General features: G+C 37.3%; 1 protein-coding gene across 3 annotated transcripts in view; it reads left to right on the top strand.

Annotated features, from left to right (window-relative positions):
* Nucleotides 1-15,525, top strand: part of LOC116158767 (dynein heavy chain, cytoplasmic) — a 41,954-nt gene extending 26,429 nt beyond the window's left edge. For all 3 annotated transcript variants that reach the window (XM_031471597.1, XM_031471599.1, XM_031471598.1), the window contains 20 exons: nucleotides 3,377-3,570; nucleotides 3,618-4,071; nucleotides 4,119-4,353; nucleotides 4,401-4,960; nucleotides 5,010-5,211; nucleotides 5,262-5,460; nucleotides 6,004-6,121; nucleotides 6,178-6,549; nucleotides 6,721-6,894; nucleotides 6,939-7,401; nucleotides 7,451-7,662; nucleotides 7,714-7,890; nucleotides 12,450-12,676; nucleotides 12,727-13,396; nucleotides 13,446-13,640; nucleotides 13,888-14,400; nucleotides 14,449-14,577; nucleotides 14,642-14,839; nucleotides 14,883-15,054; nucleotides 15,104-15,525. In XM_031471597.1, the coding sequence (XP_031327457.1) occupies nucleotides 3,377-3,570; nucleotides 3,618-4,071; nucleotides 4,119-4,353; nucleotides 4,401-4,960; nucleotides 5,010-5,211; nucleotides 5,262-5,460; nucleotides 6,004-6,121; nucleotides 6,178-6,549; nucleotides 6,721-6,894; nucleotides 6,939-7,401; nucleotides 7,451-7,662; nucleotides 7,714-7,890; nucleotides 12,450-12,676; nucleotides 12,727-13,396; nucleotides 13,446-13,640; nucleotides 13,888-14,400; nucleotides 14,449-14,577; nucleotides 14,642-14,839; nucleotides 14,883-15,054; nucleotides 15,104-15,372 (5,733 nt within the window). In that variant the 3' untranslated portion in view covers nucleotides 15,373-15,525. The remainder of the gene's footprint in view (nucleotides 1-3,376; nucleotides 3,571-3,617; nucleotides 4,072-4,118; nucleotides 4,354-4,400; nucleotides 4,961-5,009; nucleotides 5,212-5,261; nucleotides 5,461-6,003; nucleotides 6,122-6,177; nucleotides 6,550-6,720; nucleotides 6,895-6,938; nucleotides 7,402-7,450; nucleotides 7,663-7,713; nucleotides 7,891-12,449; nucleotides 12,677-12,726; nucleotides 13,397-13,445; nucleotides 13,641-13,887; nucleotides 14,401-14,448; nucleotides 14,578-14,641; nucleotides 14,840-14,882; nucleotides 15,055-15,103) is intronic.
* The last annotated feature ends 1,006 nt before the right edge of the window (nucleotides 15,526-16,531 follow it).

Genomic DNA, 16,531 nt, shown 5'->3' with positions numbered 1-16,531 from the left:
AACAAATTCTCGATAGTGGATATTGTTTGCAATGATGAAAAGAACGGCGGTACTTAAAAAAATTGAAATATCGGTCTTAGTTTTTTAGGAAGATCGATGAATAGAAAAATCGTTTTTTGTAGATAACGGCCGATGTAATGAGGGTAGAAAAACGTACAGCACCAATTTGGAAATCCGGCAGTACTTCCTACGGCGGTACTTAAAGATATTATTTCCATCTATTATGATATGGCATATCTTTTAAAAAATATGTTTCGCGATCTTCAGAAAAAAATCAAAACGCTAACGTAAGGATAGACTCAAATTGCACTTATAACGCCTGAGGCGACCACTTATTACTTGAAAGAGAAAACAAAAGAAACTACCTGGCATTACCCTACACATTGTTACGCCGTTCCTAATGATATGGATTAGATAAATTACTATTTATTATTTATTTATTTGAATGCTGTTGATTTGTAAATCATAATGTCACATATTCCCAAGACGAAAAATGGATATTCTATTATAGGTACAGTCTCTTGTAAAAGTAATGTCCCTCGGATACCTACCACTGTAGCATAGGCAACCAACATCCCAGCCGACTACTTCAAGTTGGATTTGCGGGTGTGGGAGGTAGGTAGGTATCTAATGCGGTTCGTTTTCAGCAGGTATTCCCACTTTGCCAAACTAAAAATAAGTTAGTAGAATGAAAATGAATGACATTTATTAGCTCAAAAGATCTGCGCTGATTTAATCTATCCTTGGTTTAATACAGTAGAAATTTTTACATTTCTTTCAATTGGTTTGGTGCGTTTTAAATTTGGAAATAGTTTAGCTAAAATAATGACCTTTTACTTTTAATTTTTTCGAGTAGATTTTCTTCTAACAAAATAAATGTGATGATTTTGTCGTTTTATACTGACATTGAAATTGATGTCTCATTATTAATTACTCGGGCCTCCTAATGGAATGCGATTATCTGCACTGGAAGCGCGACAATGCCGTTCCTTTTGTAACTACCACCTCCCACTCGTTTCAAACCCCGGGATGACACCCGCGGAAAAATTCAGCTGTTTTAATTATTTTTCCCTAATTTCTAATCATTTCACCTGCATGAAAAAGCCGGTTTAACTGGTAACTAATTTTTTTGTCAAAAATATACCTATAACCTGGACTAAATATCCTTATAATATGCCTACCTACTCAAAAATATGCAACGTAAAAGCTCTCCTAAACTAAATTCGATATTAAATCAACCACGACCAAGTATCACAAATGCATATCATTCAATTTCTGATGCTAGTTACAAAAGAAAGGTATTGTTGCACAGTGCACTTGTAGGGCAATTAATCGCATTCCATGAGGAGACCTACTCGCAAGTAATTATTAATGACACTGGAATTTCAATGTCATTAAAGGACAAGAATGTCACCTTTATTTCGTTAGAAGAAAACCTACTCAAAAAATTAAAAAGTGAAAGGCCATTATTTTGTCTTAATAGTCTCTAGCTAAACTATTTGCAAATTTAAAACGCACCAAACCAATTGTAAGAAATGTAAAAATGTTTACTGCACCAAGCCAAGGATATGCAGCGCAGATCCTTTGAGCTAATAAATCGATGGCATTCACTTTTATTCTACTGACTAGTATTTAGTTTGGCTAAATGGGAATATCTGCTGAAAATGAACCGCATTAGATAGCTACCTCGCACACCCGCAAATCCAACTTGGACTAGGCGGCTGGGATGTTGGTTGCCTATGCTACAGTGGTAGGTATCCGAGGGACATTACTTTTACAAGAGACTGTACATTGGAAATAATTTTTGATTTCTAAAACCTTTTGCATCCTATCAGGATGCTTCAAGAAATAAAAAAAAAACCTATAATGAGCCTAAATAAAAATGCAATAAATAACACAAACAAAAAATAAATAAAATTATTAAATAATCCGCCCAAAAATACATAAACAATATTTTCCTTTGAGGGGCGGGGGGTACGTACAATACTAGGTACTTCACATATTATATCATAAGTAGTGCTGAATATGAACTCTGTATTATAACAATGCTTTCAAACTACCAGAAGCGTAGCACTTTGTTTAGTTAGATCAAATCAAATATGACTAAATTACACGTTTGTGTATATTTCCCATCTAAAATTATCAATTTTCTCAGATAGTCCAGTATGCGGAGCAGTCGAAAGGGCCGATTCCTGCAAAATGTGGTGTAAACGATTTTAACGTTTTAAATGGTCCATTTGGGTCCAAATAACATGTATTTGAAGAGTGCACACCAATTTTTTCCTGGCACAACTTTTGGCAGCCAAAAAAACCTCAAAACGTTCGGACTTTTTTCAGTTTTTCGCTTAAAACTCGAAAACGGTGCATATTTTATGAATAACACTTCTTTGCGTCGATCAAAAAAAACAAACAAAATCGGTCCAATAGAAAAATTTTTACAAGCGATCAAAAAACGCCCATTTTTTCCAACTTTTCTAAAGAACTGAGTTAACCTTTTTTAATGCGTTGTGGCTCCTAAAGGAACGATAAAATCCACTAGCCCACCTCCCTAAAGATTGTAGAACATCAATCAGAGAATTCAAAAAGTACCAACAATTTAAAATTGGACTAATTGTTTAAATTCGTTGGAAAAATGGGCGTTTTTTGATCGCTTGTAAAAATTTTTCTATTGGACCGATTTTGTTTGTTTTTTTTTTATCGACGCATAATTTTGTTTTCTTTAATTTACTAAAGAAGTGTTATTCATAAAATATGGACCGTTTTCGAGTTTTAAGCGAAGAACTAAAAAAATGCCAAAAATTTTGAGGTTTTTTGGCTGCCAAAAGTTGTGCCGGGAAAAAATTTGTGAGCACTCTTCAAATACATGTTATTTGGACCCAAATGGACCATTTAAAACAATAAAATCTTTTACACCACCTTTTGCAGGTCAAAATTATCTGCATATACTGGACTAAGAGTCAGTCTTCGTGAAAATTATCTATTTCGAGAAATGCGACCAAAAGCAAAAGATGCACATGCCCTTTGCTTTCCATAAAGTTGTGCCCAATAGATAACAAATGACACATAGGCATTTTTTCACTTATTAAACAATGCTAGTCTAGTCCACTAATTACATGAAAACCACGTAATTTATAGAAGGTGTTATTATAGAAAAATGCAGTAAATGCATTGATCAAGGAGATCATGTAACAGTGTGTATTTTTGGTGGTCTAACCAATTGCAATAACACTGAAATACAAATTCACTACAGAGGAGCCTTAAAGTTTGTAACATGAACTTGAGAAATATAGGTATAATTTATCCAAAATCGCGGATATATATGACAGCGGATAATCAGCAAAAATTGGGTGGCAAAAATAAATAGATTTCGTTTTAGATCTATGGCACATTCACACGCGCCATGTTGAGGTTAGCGCCCAACTTACGAGGTTACGCCGAACCGTTAACAAACGCAATGGTGGAATTCTACCTCTCCTCTCAGGACCGATTCACACAAGACATGCAACCTCACTATGTCTACTCCCCTCGTGAAATGACCCGTTGGGTTAGAGGCATATGCGAAGCCATCAGGTATAGAGACGCATAGTCAATATTGGTTTGACTAATTGTGTTCTTAGGCCTTTGGATAGTTTGTCAGTGGAAGGTTTAGTGCGTTTATGGGCGCACGAAGCGCTGCGTTTGTTCCAGGATAGGTTAGTTGAGGAAGTTGAAAGAAAGTGGACCAATGAAAATATCGACGCAGTAGCTGCCAAGCATTTCCCATCGGTCAATTCTGACAAAGCACTCATTCGTCCGATACTGTACAGTAATTGGCTATCGAAGAATTATATTCCCGTTGAAAGGGAACACTTAAGGGAGTATGTTCAAGCGAGATTGAAAGTGTTCTATGAAGAAGAGTTAGATGTGCCTTTAGTATTGTTTGATGAGGTCTTAGATCACGTGTTACGGATCGATAGGATATTTAGGCAGCCTCAAGGACACTTACTGTTGATTGGGGTGTCGGGAGCAGGGAAAACCACACTTTCGCGATTTGTAGCCTGGATGAATGGACTATCGATCTTCCAAATCAAAGTGAGTTACATTAGTTGAGTTATACCCGTTACACAAACTTTTCTTAGGTACACAACAAATACACTGCTGAAGACTTCGATGAAGATTTACGATCGGTGCTTCGCCGAAGTGGTTGCAAAGACGAAAAAATCGCATTCATTTTGGACGAATCCAACATGCTTGACTCCAGCTTTTTAGAGAGAATGAATACATTGTTGGCCAATGGAGAAGTTCCCGGATTATTTGAAGGAGACGAATACACTACGCTTATGACCCAATGCAAAGAGGGCGCACAACGAGAAGGTGAATAATTTATGCGAAATTCAAATTCTTATTTTTTCTTCTATTAGGTTTAATGTTAGACTCGAGCGATGAGTTATACAAGTGGTTCACCGGGCAAGTAATGCGCAACTTGCATGTCGTATTCACAATGAATCCGTCGACAGATGGACTAAAAGATCGTGCCGCAACGTCCCCTGCATTGTTTAATAGGTGTGTGCTGAACTGGTTTGGAGACTGGTCCGATGGAGCGCTTTTCCAAGTCGGTAAAGAGTTTACAAACCGTGTTGACTTGGATAAACCAGCTTGGAAAGCGGCCGACTTCTTCCCGGCAGCTTGCAATCTTCTACCAACATCTCCATCTCATAGAGAGGCCGTAATTAACGCCTGCGTGTACGTACATCAAACATTACACAAGGCCAACTCACGACTGGTTAAGAGAGGCAGCCGAACCATGGCAATTACACCAAGACATTATCTCGACTTTATTCATCACTTTGTCAAGTTGCATAACGAAAAAAGATCAGATCTAGAAGAACAGCAGCTACATCTAAACGTCGGTCTGAGCAAGATCGCCGAAACTGTCGAGCAAGTTGAGGAAATGCAAAAGAGTTTGGCTGTCAAATCGAGGGTTTGTATGATATTGGTCGTGTTTTAAAAATGAAAACATTTCTGTGCAGGAACTGGAAGCGAAGAACGATGCGGCCAACTTGAAGTTGAAACAGATGGTAAAGGATCAGCAGGAGGCAGAGAAAAAGAAAATGCAAAGTCAAGAAATACAGCAACAGTTAGCCGAACAAACCGTTCATATTGAACAGAAACGTAAAGAGGTAATGGCGGATCTTGCTTTGGTTGAACCTGCCGTTATCGATGCACAGAATGGTAAGCAGGCATATTAATTACACTTGTTCGTCTAATTTGTTACTCCCCAGCTGTAAAATCAATTAAGAAACAGCAGTTGGTCGAAATTAGGACTATGGGCAATCCACCTGCTAGTGTAAAGTTGGCTTTAGAATCCATTTGTCTACTGCTTGGGGAAAACGCGACTGATTGGAAGGCTATTCGGGCTGTGATTGTTAGAGATAATTTTATTAATATGATTGTCTCAAATTTCTCCACAGAGGACATTACGTAAGTATAAATCCTATGGCCGCATAAAGGCTGACATACACAACTTCCAACTTTCCATATTGGTCTCAAAGATATTCAACAATTAACTGGCCATAATTCAAATTGGGTTTTGATGGTTCAAGTAGTGTAAAGACGGGATTTAGTACGTTAGAAATTAATCATGATCTAAATATATTACAGATAGACCATGTCAAGTTATAAATTGACTATAGTGATTTGTATTCAATTAGCCATTGCAATCACAATCACCCGCACGTTAGTAGAGGGATTGTAGGTCAAAGAAAAACATATGTTCCATTGAAACGAAACAAATTTCTTTCGTGATGGCCAGTGGCATCTTAGAAAAATACATTCGGATCGCTACTTATTTCCTTTTAGAAGATACGAACCGCGACTATTTAAATCGAATTCAGCGCGCAAATTCGGTTCTATCACAAAGTTTCTTCAGTCGTTTAATAAATCAAAACTTGAAATAACTGATTTTGAAGTAAATTAAAGATATACTCGTTTACATCTGCTCTAATATTTGTATCTTTCACGTAGGGACGACGTGAGAGATCGAATGAGAACGAAATACCTTAACAATCCAGACTACAATTTTGAAAAAATAAACCACGCCAGTAATGCATGCGGTCCTTTAGTAAAATGGGCAATTGCACAGGTACGTAACATCATGTTCTGTGAATGTTCGCACTAAAAGCACACTTCCGACCGTAGATTCAATACGCTGACATGCTGAAAAAAGTCGAACCACTGAGAGAGGAACTGAACTCCCTCGAAAATCAAGCTGACGAAAATAAGAAGCACGGAGAGGAGGTGAAGAATCTCATTAGCCAATTGGAACATAGCATTGCCGCCTATAAGGAAGAGTACGCGCAACTCATCGCGCAGGCGCAGGCCATTAAGACGGATCTAGAGAATGTCCAAGCGAAAGTTGATAGGTCGATTGCATTGTTGAAGTCGCTCAATATCGAGAGGGAGAGATGGGAAGCTACAAGTGAAACATTTAGGTCACAAATGTCGACAATTATAGGTGATGTTCTACTGTCATCTGCCTTCATAGCGTATGGAGGATACTTTGATCAACATGTACGTATAAATCATATCTGTGTGGACCCGTTCTCTACTTATCAATTAGCTTAATTGTTTTGAAAAGAAATTAGCCTGCAATTGTTTAACTATATAATTAATTACTAAATAGAGTGCTTAGCTTTAAGGAGTTTAGTATTATTATTATTAATCAATTTGTGGCTATTCCAGTATCGGCAAAATCTATTCAGCACATGGAGTCAGCACTTGGCCCAGGCAGGTATACAATTCAGACCCGACATTGCGCGTACAGAATATCTGTCACATCCCGACGAGCGCCTTCGTTGGCAGGCCAATGCCCTACCTACAGATGATTTGTGTACTGAGAATGCTATAATGTTAAAGGTAGGAAATCATGTAATTTGTTGTCCCTAATTGTTCGTTTGTAGCGTTTCAACCGTTACCCGTTGATTATTGACCCTTCGGGGCAGGCTACAGAATTTATAATGAACGAATTTAAGAGTAAAAAGATTACAAAAACCAGCTTTTTGGATGACTCCTTCCGGAAAAATTTGGAATCTGCCTTACGGTTTGGTAACCCCTTGCTTGTGCAAGATGTTGAAAATTATGATCCAATTTTGAACCCGGTGCTAAATAAAGAGCTGCGACGTACGGGTGGCCGCGTACTGATCACCTTAGGCGATCAGGATATTGATTTGTCACCATCGTTCGTGATATTCCTTTCGACGCGAGATCCCACTGTCGAATTTCCACCTGATATTTGTTCGCGTGTTACATTTGTCAATTTCACAGTCACCAGAAGTTCGTTACAGAGTCAGTGTTTGAACCAGGTTTTGAAAGCCGAAAGACCCGACATTGACGAGAAGAATTCTGATTTGCTCAAATTACAAGGTAGGCGTGGCTTAACATCTGTTGGATTATTTATGGCATATTTTCGTAGGCGAATTTAATCTTCGGTTAAGGCAGTTGGAGAAGTCGCTTTTGCAAGCACTTAATGATGCAAAGGGTAAAATTTTGGATGACGATAGTGTTATCACCACGCTGGAAACTCTGAAACAAGAAGCAGCCGAGGTCGGTAAGAAGGTGGAAGAAACCGATCAAGTGATTTCGGAAATTGCGAATGTTTCACATCAATACCTTCCATTGTCTCAGGTACATTTAATTTATTTACAGTTCTCAGTGCATTTATCGTTCTAATTGTAGGCGTGTAGTAATATGTACTTCACAATGGACAGTTTAAATCAAGTACATTTCTTGTATCAATATTCGCTTCAAATGTTTTTGGACATGTTCAGCAGTGTTCTGTTGAGTAATCCTCATCTTCAAGGTATAAGTGACTATCAAGCGAGATTAAACGTTATAACATTCGATCTGTTTGCGGTAAGTACAAGTACTTTGTGTAGTAGTATTACACTACTATACTGTATTCATTATAAGAAGGTAGTAGATGGCGCTGTGTTTGAAGATCGACACACACAGGAAAAATATAAAACGGCACAAAATTTTAAAAATATAAATCAAACGATATCACGCTTGGATCTTTGAAATTGACAGCTAATGACAATTCGACAGTTTAATTCGTAATTGAAACTTCTAACAGACAGAAAGCGTTTTATTTTTCAGGGTAATACTGACTCGTGTTTTAACCAATCACAGTGAAGGTCAAACTGTCCCTATGCTTTCTATCGCTACCTTCTTAAAATGAATAGCGTATAGTGTATAAACCATGTTTATTTATTTTATTTATTTATTATCCCTTTCTTGTTCTGGGCCCTCAACAGGCTTGTGCCCAATTACAGAGTGATCCGCATAATGCAATGTTTAGTTGGGATCACGCTGAGACCAAATCGAAAAATTTCTTATTAAACACTTGAAAGCTCTTCATATCTATCAAATTCCATGTTTCTGTTCCGTACGCGTTACGAACGGCCTAAAACCCACATAAACAAAGCAAAAAAGGCAAAAGATCTCCTCTAAAGCTGTTACTTTATATAGAATTCCTAAAAAAATGTGGAAATGGAAGTCTGGTTTCCCAGCCGGTCCGCGTACTCTGTTGATATCGTCCAATGAATAAAAAATTCTTTATTTAATTACCAGTCCCTTTGACCTAAAAATTGCGCCTGATTTGCGATTAGACCCATTCTAATCAGACGAGGTATGATATAACGCAATTAATTAACTATGGTTAATTATATTCACTTAATTGACCAGATTAAAGTTTCCAAATACGGTACCCAATAATGCCCATTAGTCCAGGCTAAATAGCTCTAAAATGATTTATTTTCCAAAAAAATTAGTTACCGGGCGAAACCGGGTTTTTCAGGTAGGTGAAATGAATAGAAATTGGGAAAAAATAATTAAAACAGCTGAATTTTTCCGCGGGTGAAATCACGGGGGTGGAAGGGGTGGAAAGTGGTATTTTGCAAATTGTGGCAAAACTATTGATTTTAGACGAAAATGTTAAATGTAAAAGTTATAGAGATTAAAAAAATGAGCAACTTTTGTATCTGCACTATTTTCACATAACCTCCAATTTTCCTAGAAAAATCGGAAGAACTGTTTTTTTCGTATTTTATTCTTATTTTTGCGAAAAAATGTAGGGGTTTGAAATTTGGAGGTAACATAGCCTGTTTTATGATAAAAAGGAAGATAATTGTTTGGGCCCATAAAGTTGAACCGTTTCCAAGATCTCACGATTTCTGTAAAAAATCACCTTTTTTTCAAGAGGATGAAAAATATATTTTTTCTCCAACCACCTGAATAAGACGCTATTTTGTGACAGTGTTCGGTACCTAAAATTGACGTTTTACGGATTAATCGCTTTCACCATGGCAACTGTACAAAAAGTGGATACTTTTGGTCCTAGTACCAAAAAGAAATTGACCTTGAAAGTTGGCCAATTAAAAAATTACAATCACGGAGATATGTCACATTGACATCGTTTTACATTGGAGGTTGTAAGATATTTCTATACATACAAATCAAATATTTTTGCATATTCAATGCAAATAATGATGTTACCTATACGTATGTACATGTATTGAAAATGATTCACGCTTGCTATTTTTATTTAAACCATGTGTAACGTAATTTACATATTCCGTGAACGTAATTTTAATACGTATACAATCCGCCGTCGCGCGTACCGCCATCTACTTCAGACCCATTGCACTATTATCTGTCATTTTGAATTCAAAATTTGAAAAAGTTAATTGCAATTAATTTTAATGGTATAAGTTTTTTATTTCAATACAAAATATAACAATATTAATTGTGTATACAATAAAATGACTGAAACTGATAGCGACATGGATTGCACTCCGCCAGAGATTATAGAAACGGCAGAACATCTACCTCAAGATTTGCTCCCTACAAAGTCGCGAGAGGTGAGAAGTAAGAAGTAAGAACGAATTATAAGTTAACCTAAAAACTAGAGTGGCATGACACGTGAGGACATCAAGAAAGCAGAAGTTCTTGTATATAGTAGTGAAAGTGTGACTGAATCTAAATTCGAATATAATTTGAAGTAAAGGGGGTTGGAGAAAAAATTTTATGTTTTATTCGTACAAAAAATGCGTTTTCGGTACTCGGAAGGTTGCTGGACTCCGCTAACGCGTCGTCCAGCAACTATCTTCCTCGTCCCGAAAACTGACATTTTTTGTACTAATGAAACAAATAACTATTTTCTATTTCGATGTGGAAACAATACCGAAACCGTACTTGATTGGTCCAGTTTGCGTGCGTTTCTAGACAGAAATGATGCTGAAAGAAATAGAAACGTATTATTTTTTTATTTTGTTGGATTGGTACCCCTCGCTTTTTTGCCGTCATCGGTATCCGTCAAATCAAAACTAAACATAACCTGTAACGTGTAAATAAAGTACGAGAGGAATTTTTTACTAAATTTCAAATAAACAAACAACAATTTATTGTACAACTGTACAAGAGACGTGTTTGTCATCCGTAATCATCATAACATTCATAACTGCCGCAAAATGGAATTATGACCAAATAATTAAAAGTTTGAAGTTTGAAAATACAGGAATCAGGTTAGCCAACGTGAAAATAAATGAACTTTGTCTATTACCAACATACACTGAATGATAGTTTAAAATTACCTAACAACGCCTAAAGGCAATATTTATAATTTGTATAATTTATTATTTAAAAGTCGAAATAGAAAAAATAGTATAAAGCACACGTGTCATTTGATTACTTGTCGCACTCGGCTTTTGCCGCATTCGCCGCTACGCGGCTTATGCGGCAAACTACCTCGTGCGACAATCTTCGTCAAATGACACTTGTACTTTAATATACTATTTTTTCATCGTACAGAGGTGCGCGGGGTAGCAAAATTTTCGTAACGACTTACATTTTATTAATCAAAAATAAAAAATATTCCAATAGAAAAATTTCAAGAAAAGCGGAAAAAACGGGGGGAAAAGTTTTAAGATACACCGTTTTTGACAGTAGATAAATAAGCTTTTTTGCAAATAAATTAACGTATTGGATCCGCGTTAATAAAAAGTTTTGTAAATCTGTCCTCTCTCCTCTTTAATGTTGCTAAAATATTTTCTTTTGTTTCCCAGTGCCCAACTGCCTTAATTAAAACATCTTTTTTTCCTGGCATTTTTACTGCAATAAAAGCAATTCGAAGTAAAATCGAATTCTTTTGCTCCCTGAACAATATGTTTTTGTTCACTAACTCTTCTTCCTGCCTGTTTTACAGCTGATGGGATTAAGCTGGGCCTGTTGATTGTTAATTTACAGGAATTATGAATAAAATCCCCATAAAGTTTATTCCTGCAGGTTTGACATCTCAAATCATTTGCTTTTGGCCGGTAAAACCAACGTTCTTATTGCAGATTTTGCAAGTTTATCAACAGGCCCAACGCAATTGCATCAACTATAAAACAAGCAGGAAGAAGAGTCGGTGAACAAAAATAAATTGTTCAAGAATCAGGAAGCAAGATACATAATTCGATTTTATTTCGAATTGCTTTTATTGCGGTAAAAATGCAGAAAAAGAAATAATAAAGATGTTTTAACTAAAACAGTTGAGCATAAGATAACAAAAGAGAATATTAGGCAAACATTAAAGAGAAGGAAGAAGACAGATTTCGAAAAAATCTTTATTAACCTCCAACATGTTGATTTATCATGTCAAAAACCGTGTATATCTTAAAACTGTTTTTCCGGTTTTTGGGGATTTTCTCGAATTTTTGCTATAGGAATAGTATTTTTTTATTTTTGTTTATTAAAATATAAGTCTTCCCGAAAATTTTGCTACCCCGCGCACTTCTGTACGACGAAAAAAAAAATAGATTTTTCATCTCCTTGAAAAAGAGGTGATTTTTTTACAGAAATCGTGAGATCTTGGAAACGGTTCAACTTTATGGGCCCAAACAATTATCTTCCTTTTTATCATAAAACAGGCTATGTTACCTCCAAATCTCAAACCCCTACGACATTTTTTCGCAAAAATAAGAATAAAATACGAAAAAAACAGTTTTTCCGATTTTTCTAGGAAAATTGAAGGTTATGTGAAAATAGTGCAGATACAAAAGTTGCTCATTTTTTTAATCTCTATAACTTTTACATTTAACATTTTCGTCTAAAAGTTTTACCACAATTTGCAAAATACCACTTTCCACCCCTTTCAACCCCCGTGATTTCACCCGCGGAAAAATTCAGCTGTTTTAATTATTTTTTCCCAATTTCTATTCATTCCACCTGCCTGAAAAACCCGGTTTCGCCCGGTAACTAATTTTTTTCATACAAAAATATTATATAACCTGGACTACATTGTTACATGGGATTTCAGATCAATTGCAAAACATCATGAACTTTCAAATTTGGGTTTTTGTTATGTGAACATTCTGCTGTTGACTATAATAAATCAGATCAATTGGTGATGTTATATTTGATTTATATTTTAGGTGTGCTATGAAAGAGTAGCGAGAGGGATGTTGCACACTGACCGTGTGACATTCGCCCTTCTCCTCTGTCGCATCCAACTGAAGGGTGCACTAAACGAACCTAACCTAGATGAAGAATTTAATTTCTTCTTACGTGGAAAGGAGGGTGTGGTGGACATGTCACGTGTGGCTAACACCATCAATTTGACGCAAGAACAGCACGAAGCCTTGGCCAGGCTTTCCTCACGGTTTGTGCGCCTTGACAATTGGCAAACCGAATTATTTTGAATCTTTCTAGACTTCCCGCCTTTAAGAAACTGGTCGCAAATATCAATGAAATGCCAGAATTTACGGCCTGGCTGCAGCAGGGAACTCCCGAGCAGAATGTACCGCGATTGTGGATGGAAGAAAAACCGCTTAGTCTCATTGGGTCGTCCATGTACCAGCTGCTGCTCATTCAAGCGTTCCGGCCAGATCGCGTAATCGCGGCTGCGCAACTTTTTGTCGCGTCCGTTTTGGGCGATGAGTTTATGCCGAACGCAGAGAAAGAGCTGGATTTCGCTGCCTGCGTCGAGAAAGAATTGCGAGCTAGTGTTCCCGCGCTCTTGTGTTCGGTTCCAGGCTTTGACGCATCGGGACGCGTTGATGATCTCGCCGCCGAATTGAACAAGCAAATATCCAGCATCGCAATTGGTTCGGCCGAAGGCTTTAACCAAGCAGATAGAGCTATTAATATGGCTTGCAAGACGGGCAAATGGGTGTTGCTAAAGAATGTGCATTTAGCTCCTCAGTGGCTTGTTCAATTGGAAAAGAAATTACATTCCCTACAACCGCACTCCGGATTTAGATTATTCTTGACAATGGAAATCAATCCTAAAGTACCTGTTAATTTGCTTAGAGCCGGCAGAATCTTCGTTTTTGAACCACCTCCGGGTATTCGAGCAAACCTACTGAGGACATTTAGCACTGTAAGGCTCATGTTCGGCCAAGGGCACACTGCTAGCAATTATCTTTTAGGTTCCTGCGAGTAGAATGATGAGAGCTCCTAGCGAACGGGCTCGGTTATACTTCTTACTGGCATGGTTCCACGCGATCGTTCAGGAACGACTCCGTTACACACCTTTAGGTTGGGCAAAGCATTACGAATTTAATGAGTCTGATCTGCGAGTTGCATGTGATACTCTCGATACATGGATTGAGACAACTGCAATGGTAAGTACTTCAAATCATAGTGTAAGTAGTGGAATATGAAGTGACATTATGAAGAAAAACAGAAACTAACTTAAAGATTAAGATTTGATAGGTTTGGATGCAATAATCTGAAGGCGGATTGTAATTAAGGGTTGTTGTGTTCTGTAGCCCTTCATTATACTGTTTCTTTACAGTTGCTTTGTACAGGAATCTTAAGACTAACATGGTCTTTATGATTATACCAAAATAATGTGCTCTCTTTGGTTAGGGCCGTACCAATTTACCCCCAGAAAAAGTACCATGGGAGGCCTTAGTAACCCTACTTTCACAATCGATCTACGGCGGAAAAATCGATAACGACTTCGATCAAAGACTTCTACACTCCTTCTTAATGAAATTATTCACCCCAAGAAGTTTCGAATCCGACTTTGCGCTAGTTGCAAATGTCGACGGCGGTCCGGGCGGTAACCGTCACATTATCATGCCCGATGGTACACGCAGAGATCATTTCTTGAAATGGGTCGAGACACTAGCTGACAGACAGACACCCGCATGGCTCGGTTTGCCGAATAATGCAGAGAAAGTGTTGTTAACCACCAGAGGAACCGATTTGGTTGGGAAACTTCTTAAAATGCAGCAGCTAGAAGACGACGATGAGTTGGCTTACTCCGAAGAGGTCTCCCCGACAAGCCCTGACCAAATAGATGGGCGACCGTCGTGGATGAAAACACTGCATAATTCCGCCGAAACTTGGCTACAACTTTTGCCTAAATCTCTACAGGTTTTTGCGATATTTTAATTAGTCACAATTGTAACATTTAAACTTTAGACTCTCAGGCGTACCATTGAGAATATCAAAGATCCATTGTACCGATACTTCGAAAGGGAAGTTAATTGCGGCGCTAAACTACTGCAAGACGTCATTCATGATCTAAACGATGTTGTTTTAATTTGTCGGGTATGTTGATTTACCAAATTCAATTTTTGCTGCCATCTGTTGGTTGTTAAACAAATTTTTGCAGGGAATTAAGAAACAAACAAATTACCATCGAACAATGCTATCCGAATTAGTCAGAGGAATATTGCCAGCAAATTGGAGACGATACACGGTCCCACGAGGATGTACAGTGATTCAGTGGATCACTGACTTTAGCCAAAGAGTAAAACAATTGCAACAAGTGTCTCATCTAGTATCGACTGCTGGTGCTAAAGAATTACAGGTAACTAGGTAACCACATTCTTTATGTTACATGACTTTCTTAGAGTCTACCTGTGTGGCTTGGAGGTCTACTCAATCCTGAAGCGTACATTACTGCAACACGTCAATGCATAGCCCAGGCTAACAGCTGGTCTTTAGAAGAATTAGTTCTGGAGGTAACAATTACAGACTCGTCCGATAAAAATAGCATTCCTACCGACTGCTTCGCTGTGACGGGTAAATCCCCAACCAACGTCTACATGTGGGTATTAAAACTTAGTTTTAGGTATCAAACTGCAGGGGGCGCAGTGTAAAAATAATCAGTTGCTGCTAACTTCAAGCATAATGGTTGATCTACCGCTAACATTGTTACGGTGGATTCACATTACAGGCGAAGAAAAACTATCCGACAGTCGCCTCTCGTTACCAGTCTACTTAAACTCCACACGTACTGAACTGTTGTTTACAGTTGATTTAACTATCGCACCAGGTCAAGATCCACATAGCTTTTATGAACGCGGTGTTGCTTTACTTACTTCTACTGCTCTCAATTAAGTATTAAAAAGCTGAATTTAAGCCAACTTAGTACATAGCAGGATATGTTATTTTTTTGGTTATTTATTGTATTTATTGTATATTCACTTATATGATGCTTTATTGCTTTTTTTTATAAAACTGTTCAATATACTTATTAATGAAGAGGTAGCATTAAACGTTTCATTTAAAAAATGGCATTCCTATGTCATATATGTGCTTCAGCTACGAAAACTACAATATCCAATGGAGTTCTCGGAAAGGATCTATAAAAGCGAGTCTCTCTAAAGACTTCTCTTTAGAGAGCTATATACTGGTATGGAAAAAAGTTATTGCGAATTTGACTTCTGATAATAATATAATCTAGAATGAAACCCAGTAAGTATTATATGAGTGTGAGAGAGACAACACTGTACCAATGATGACATTGACAGGAGCAATTAAAGGAAAGCAAATGGAGAACCGTTTAAGAGAAACCAGAAGAATATGATGGATAACGTATGTGAGGAAAACTTAAGCGGAACGTCTGGGTAACTTAGGAATAGTTTGTTAAAATATTTGGGGAAGCTTGGGACAGCATGAATCAAAACTGAAGAAGGAACTGAATCTGAGAGGAACAATATTGTTTCTTTTATGAGATGTAAGAAATGAGCGAATTTGATACGAACCTGAAGGAATCTGGAGATGAACGTGACTACTATTGAGGAGAATTTTGAGGACGTGAGCTACTAATAGATGCTTATAAAGAAGAAGGTAATTTGAGAACTATATATGAAAAACTTAAAGGGCCAGTAGGTATGTCTCGTCCTGGCGGTCTACTTTCTTTTGCTGAGTACTCTCTCTTTCCACATTTCATTTTCAAGATAATAATAATAATACGCTTTTATTCCCCCTTAAGTTTGTATATAACAATAGAAATACAATATATTAAAAGAAAAGCTAACCTCTGGGAAAGGAACTACATTCATTCAGCGTACAAAACACCTCTACTTCACCAATACCTATATGTCTAGTCCAGACGATTCATTTTGCCTTTGTGAGTACTCTCCTCTGATAATCTGTTCTTGAGATATAAGGAATTACATATTTAGTTGGTTGGTAGAAATTAATTCATTTTATTGAGACCTTTCTTATTAGAATTAGAATAAATCCAGTCCCCCACAAGCCACTTTTTTGGTAA

The sequence above is a fragment of the Photinus pyralis genome, unplaced genomic scaffold (assembly GCF_008802855.1).
Source record: "Photinus pyralis isolate 1611_PpyrPB1 unplaced genomic scaffold, Ppyr1.3 Ppyr1.4_LG1, whole genome shotgun sequence".
NCBI classification, from domain to species: domain Eukaryota; kingdom Metazoa; phylum Arthropoda; class Insecta; order Coleoptera; family Lampyridae; genus Photinus; species Photinus pyralis.
This window is presented reverse-complemented; position numbering and strand designations above follow the sequence as displayed.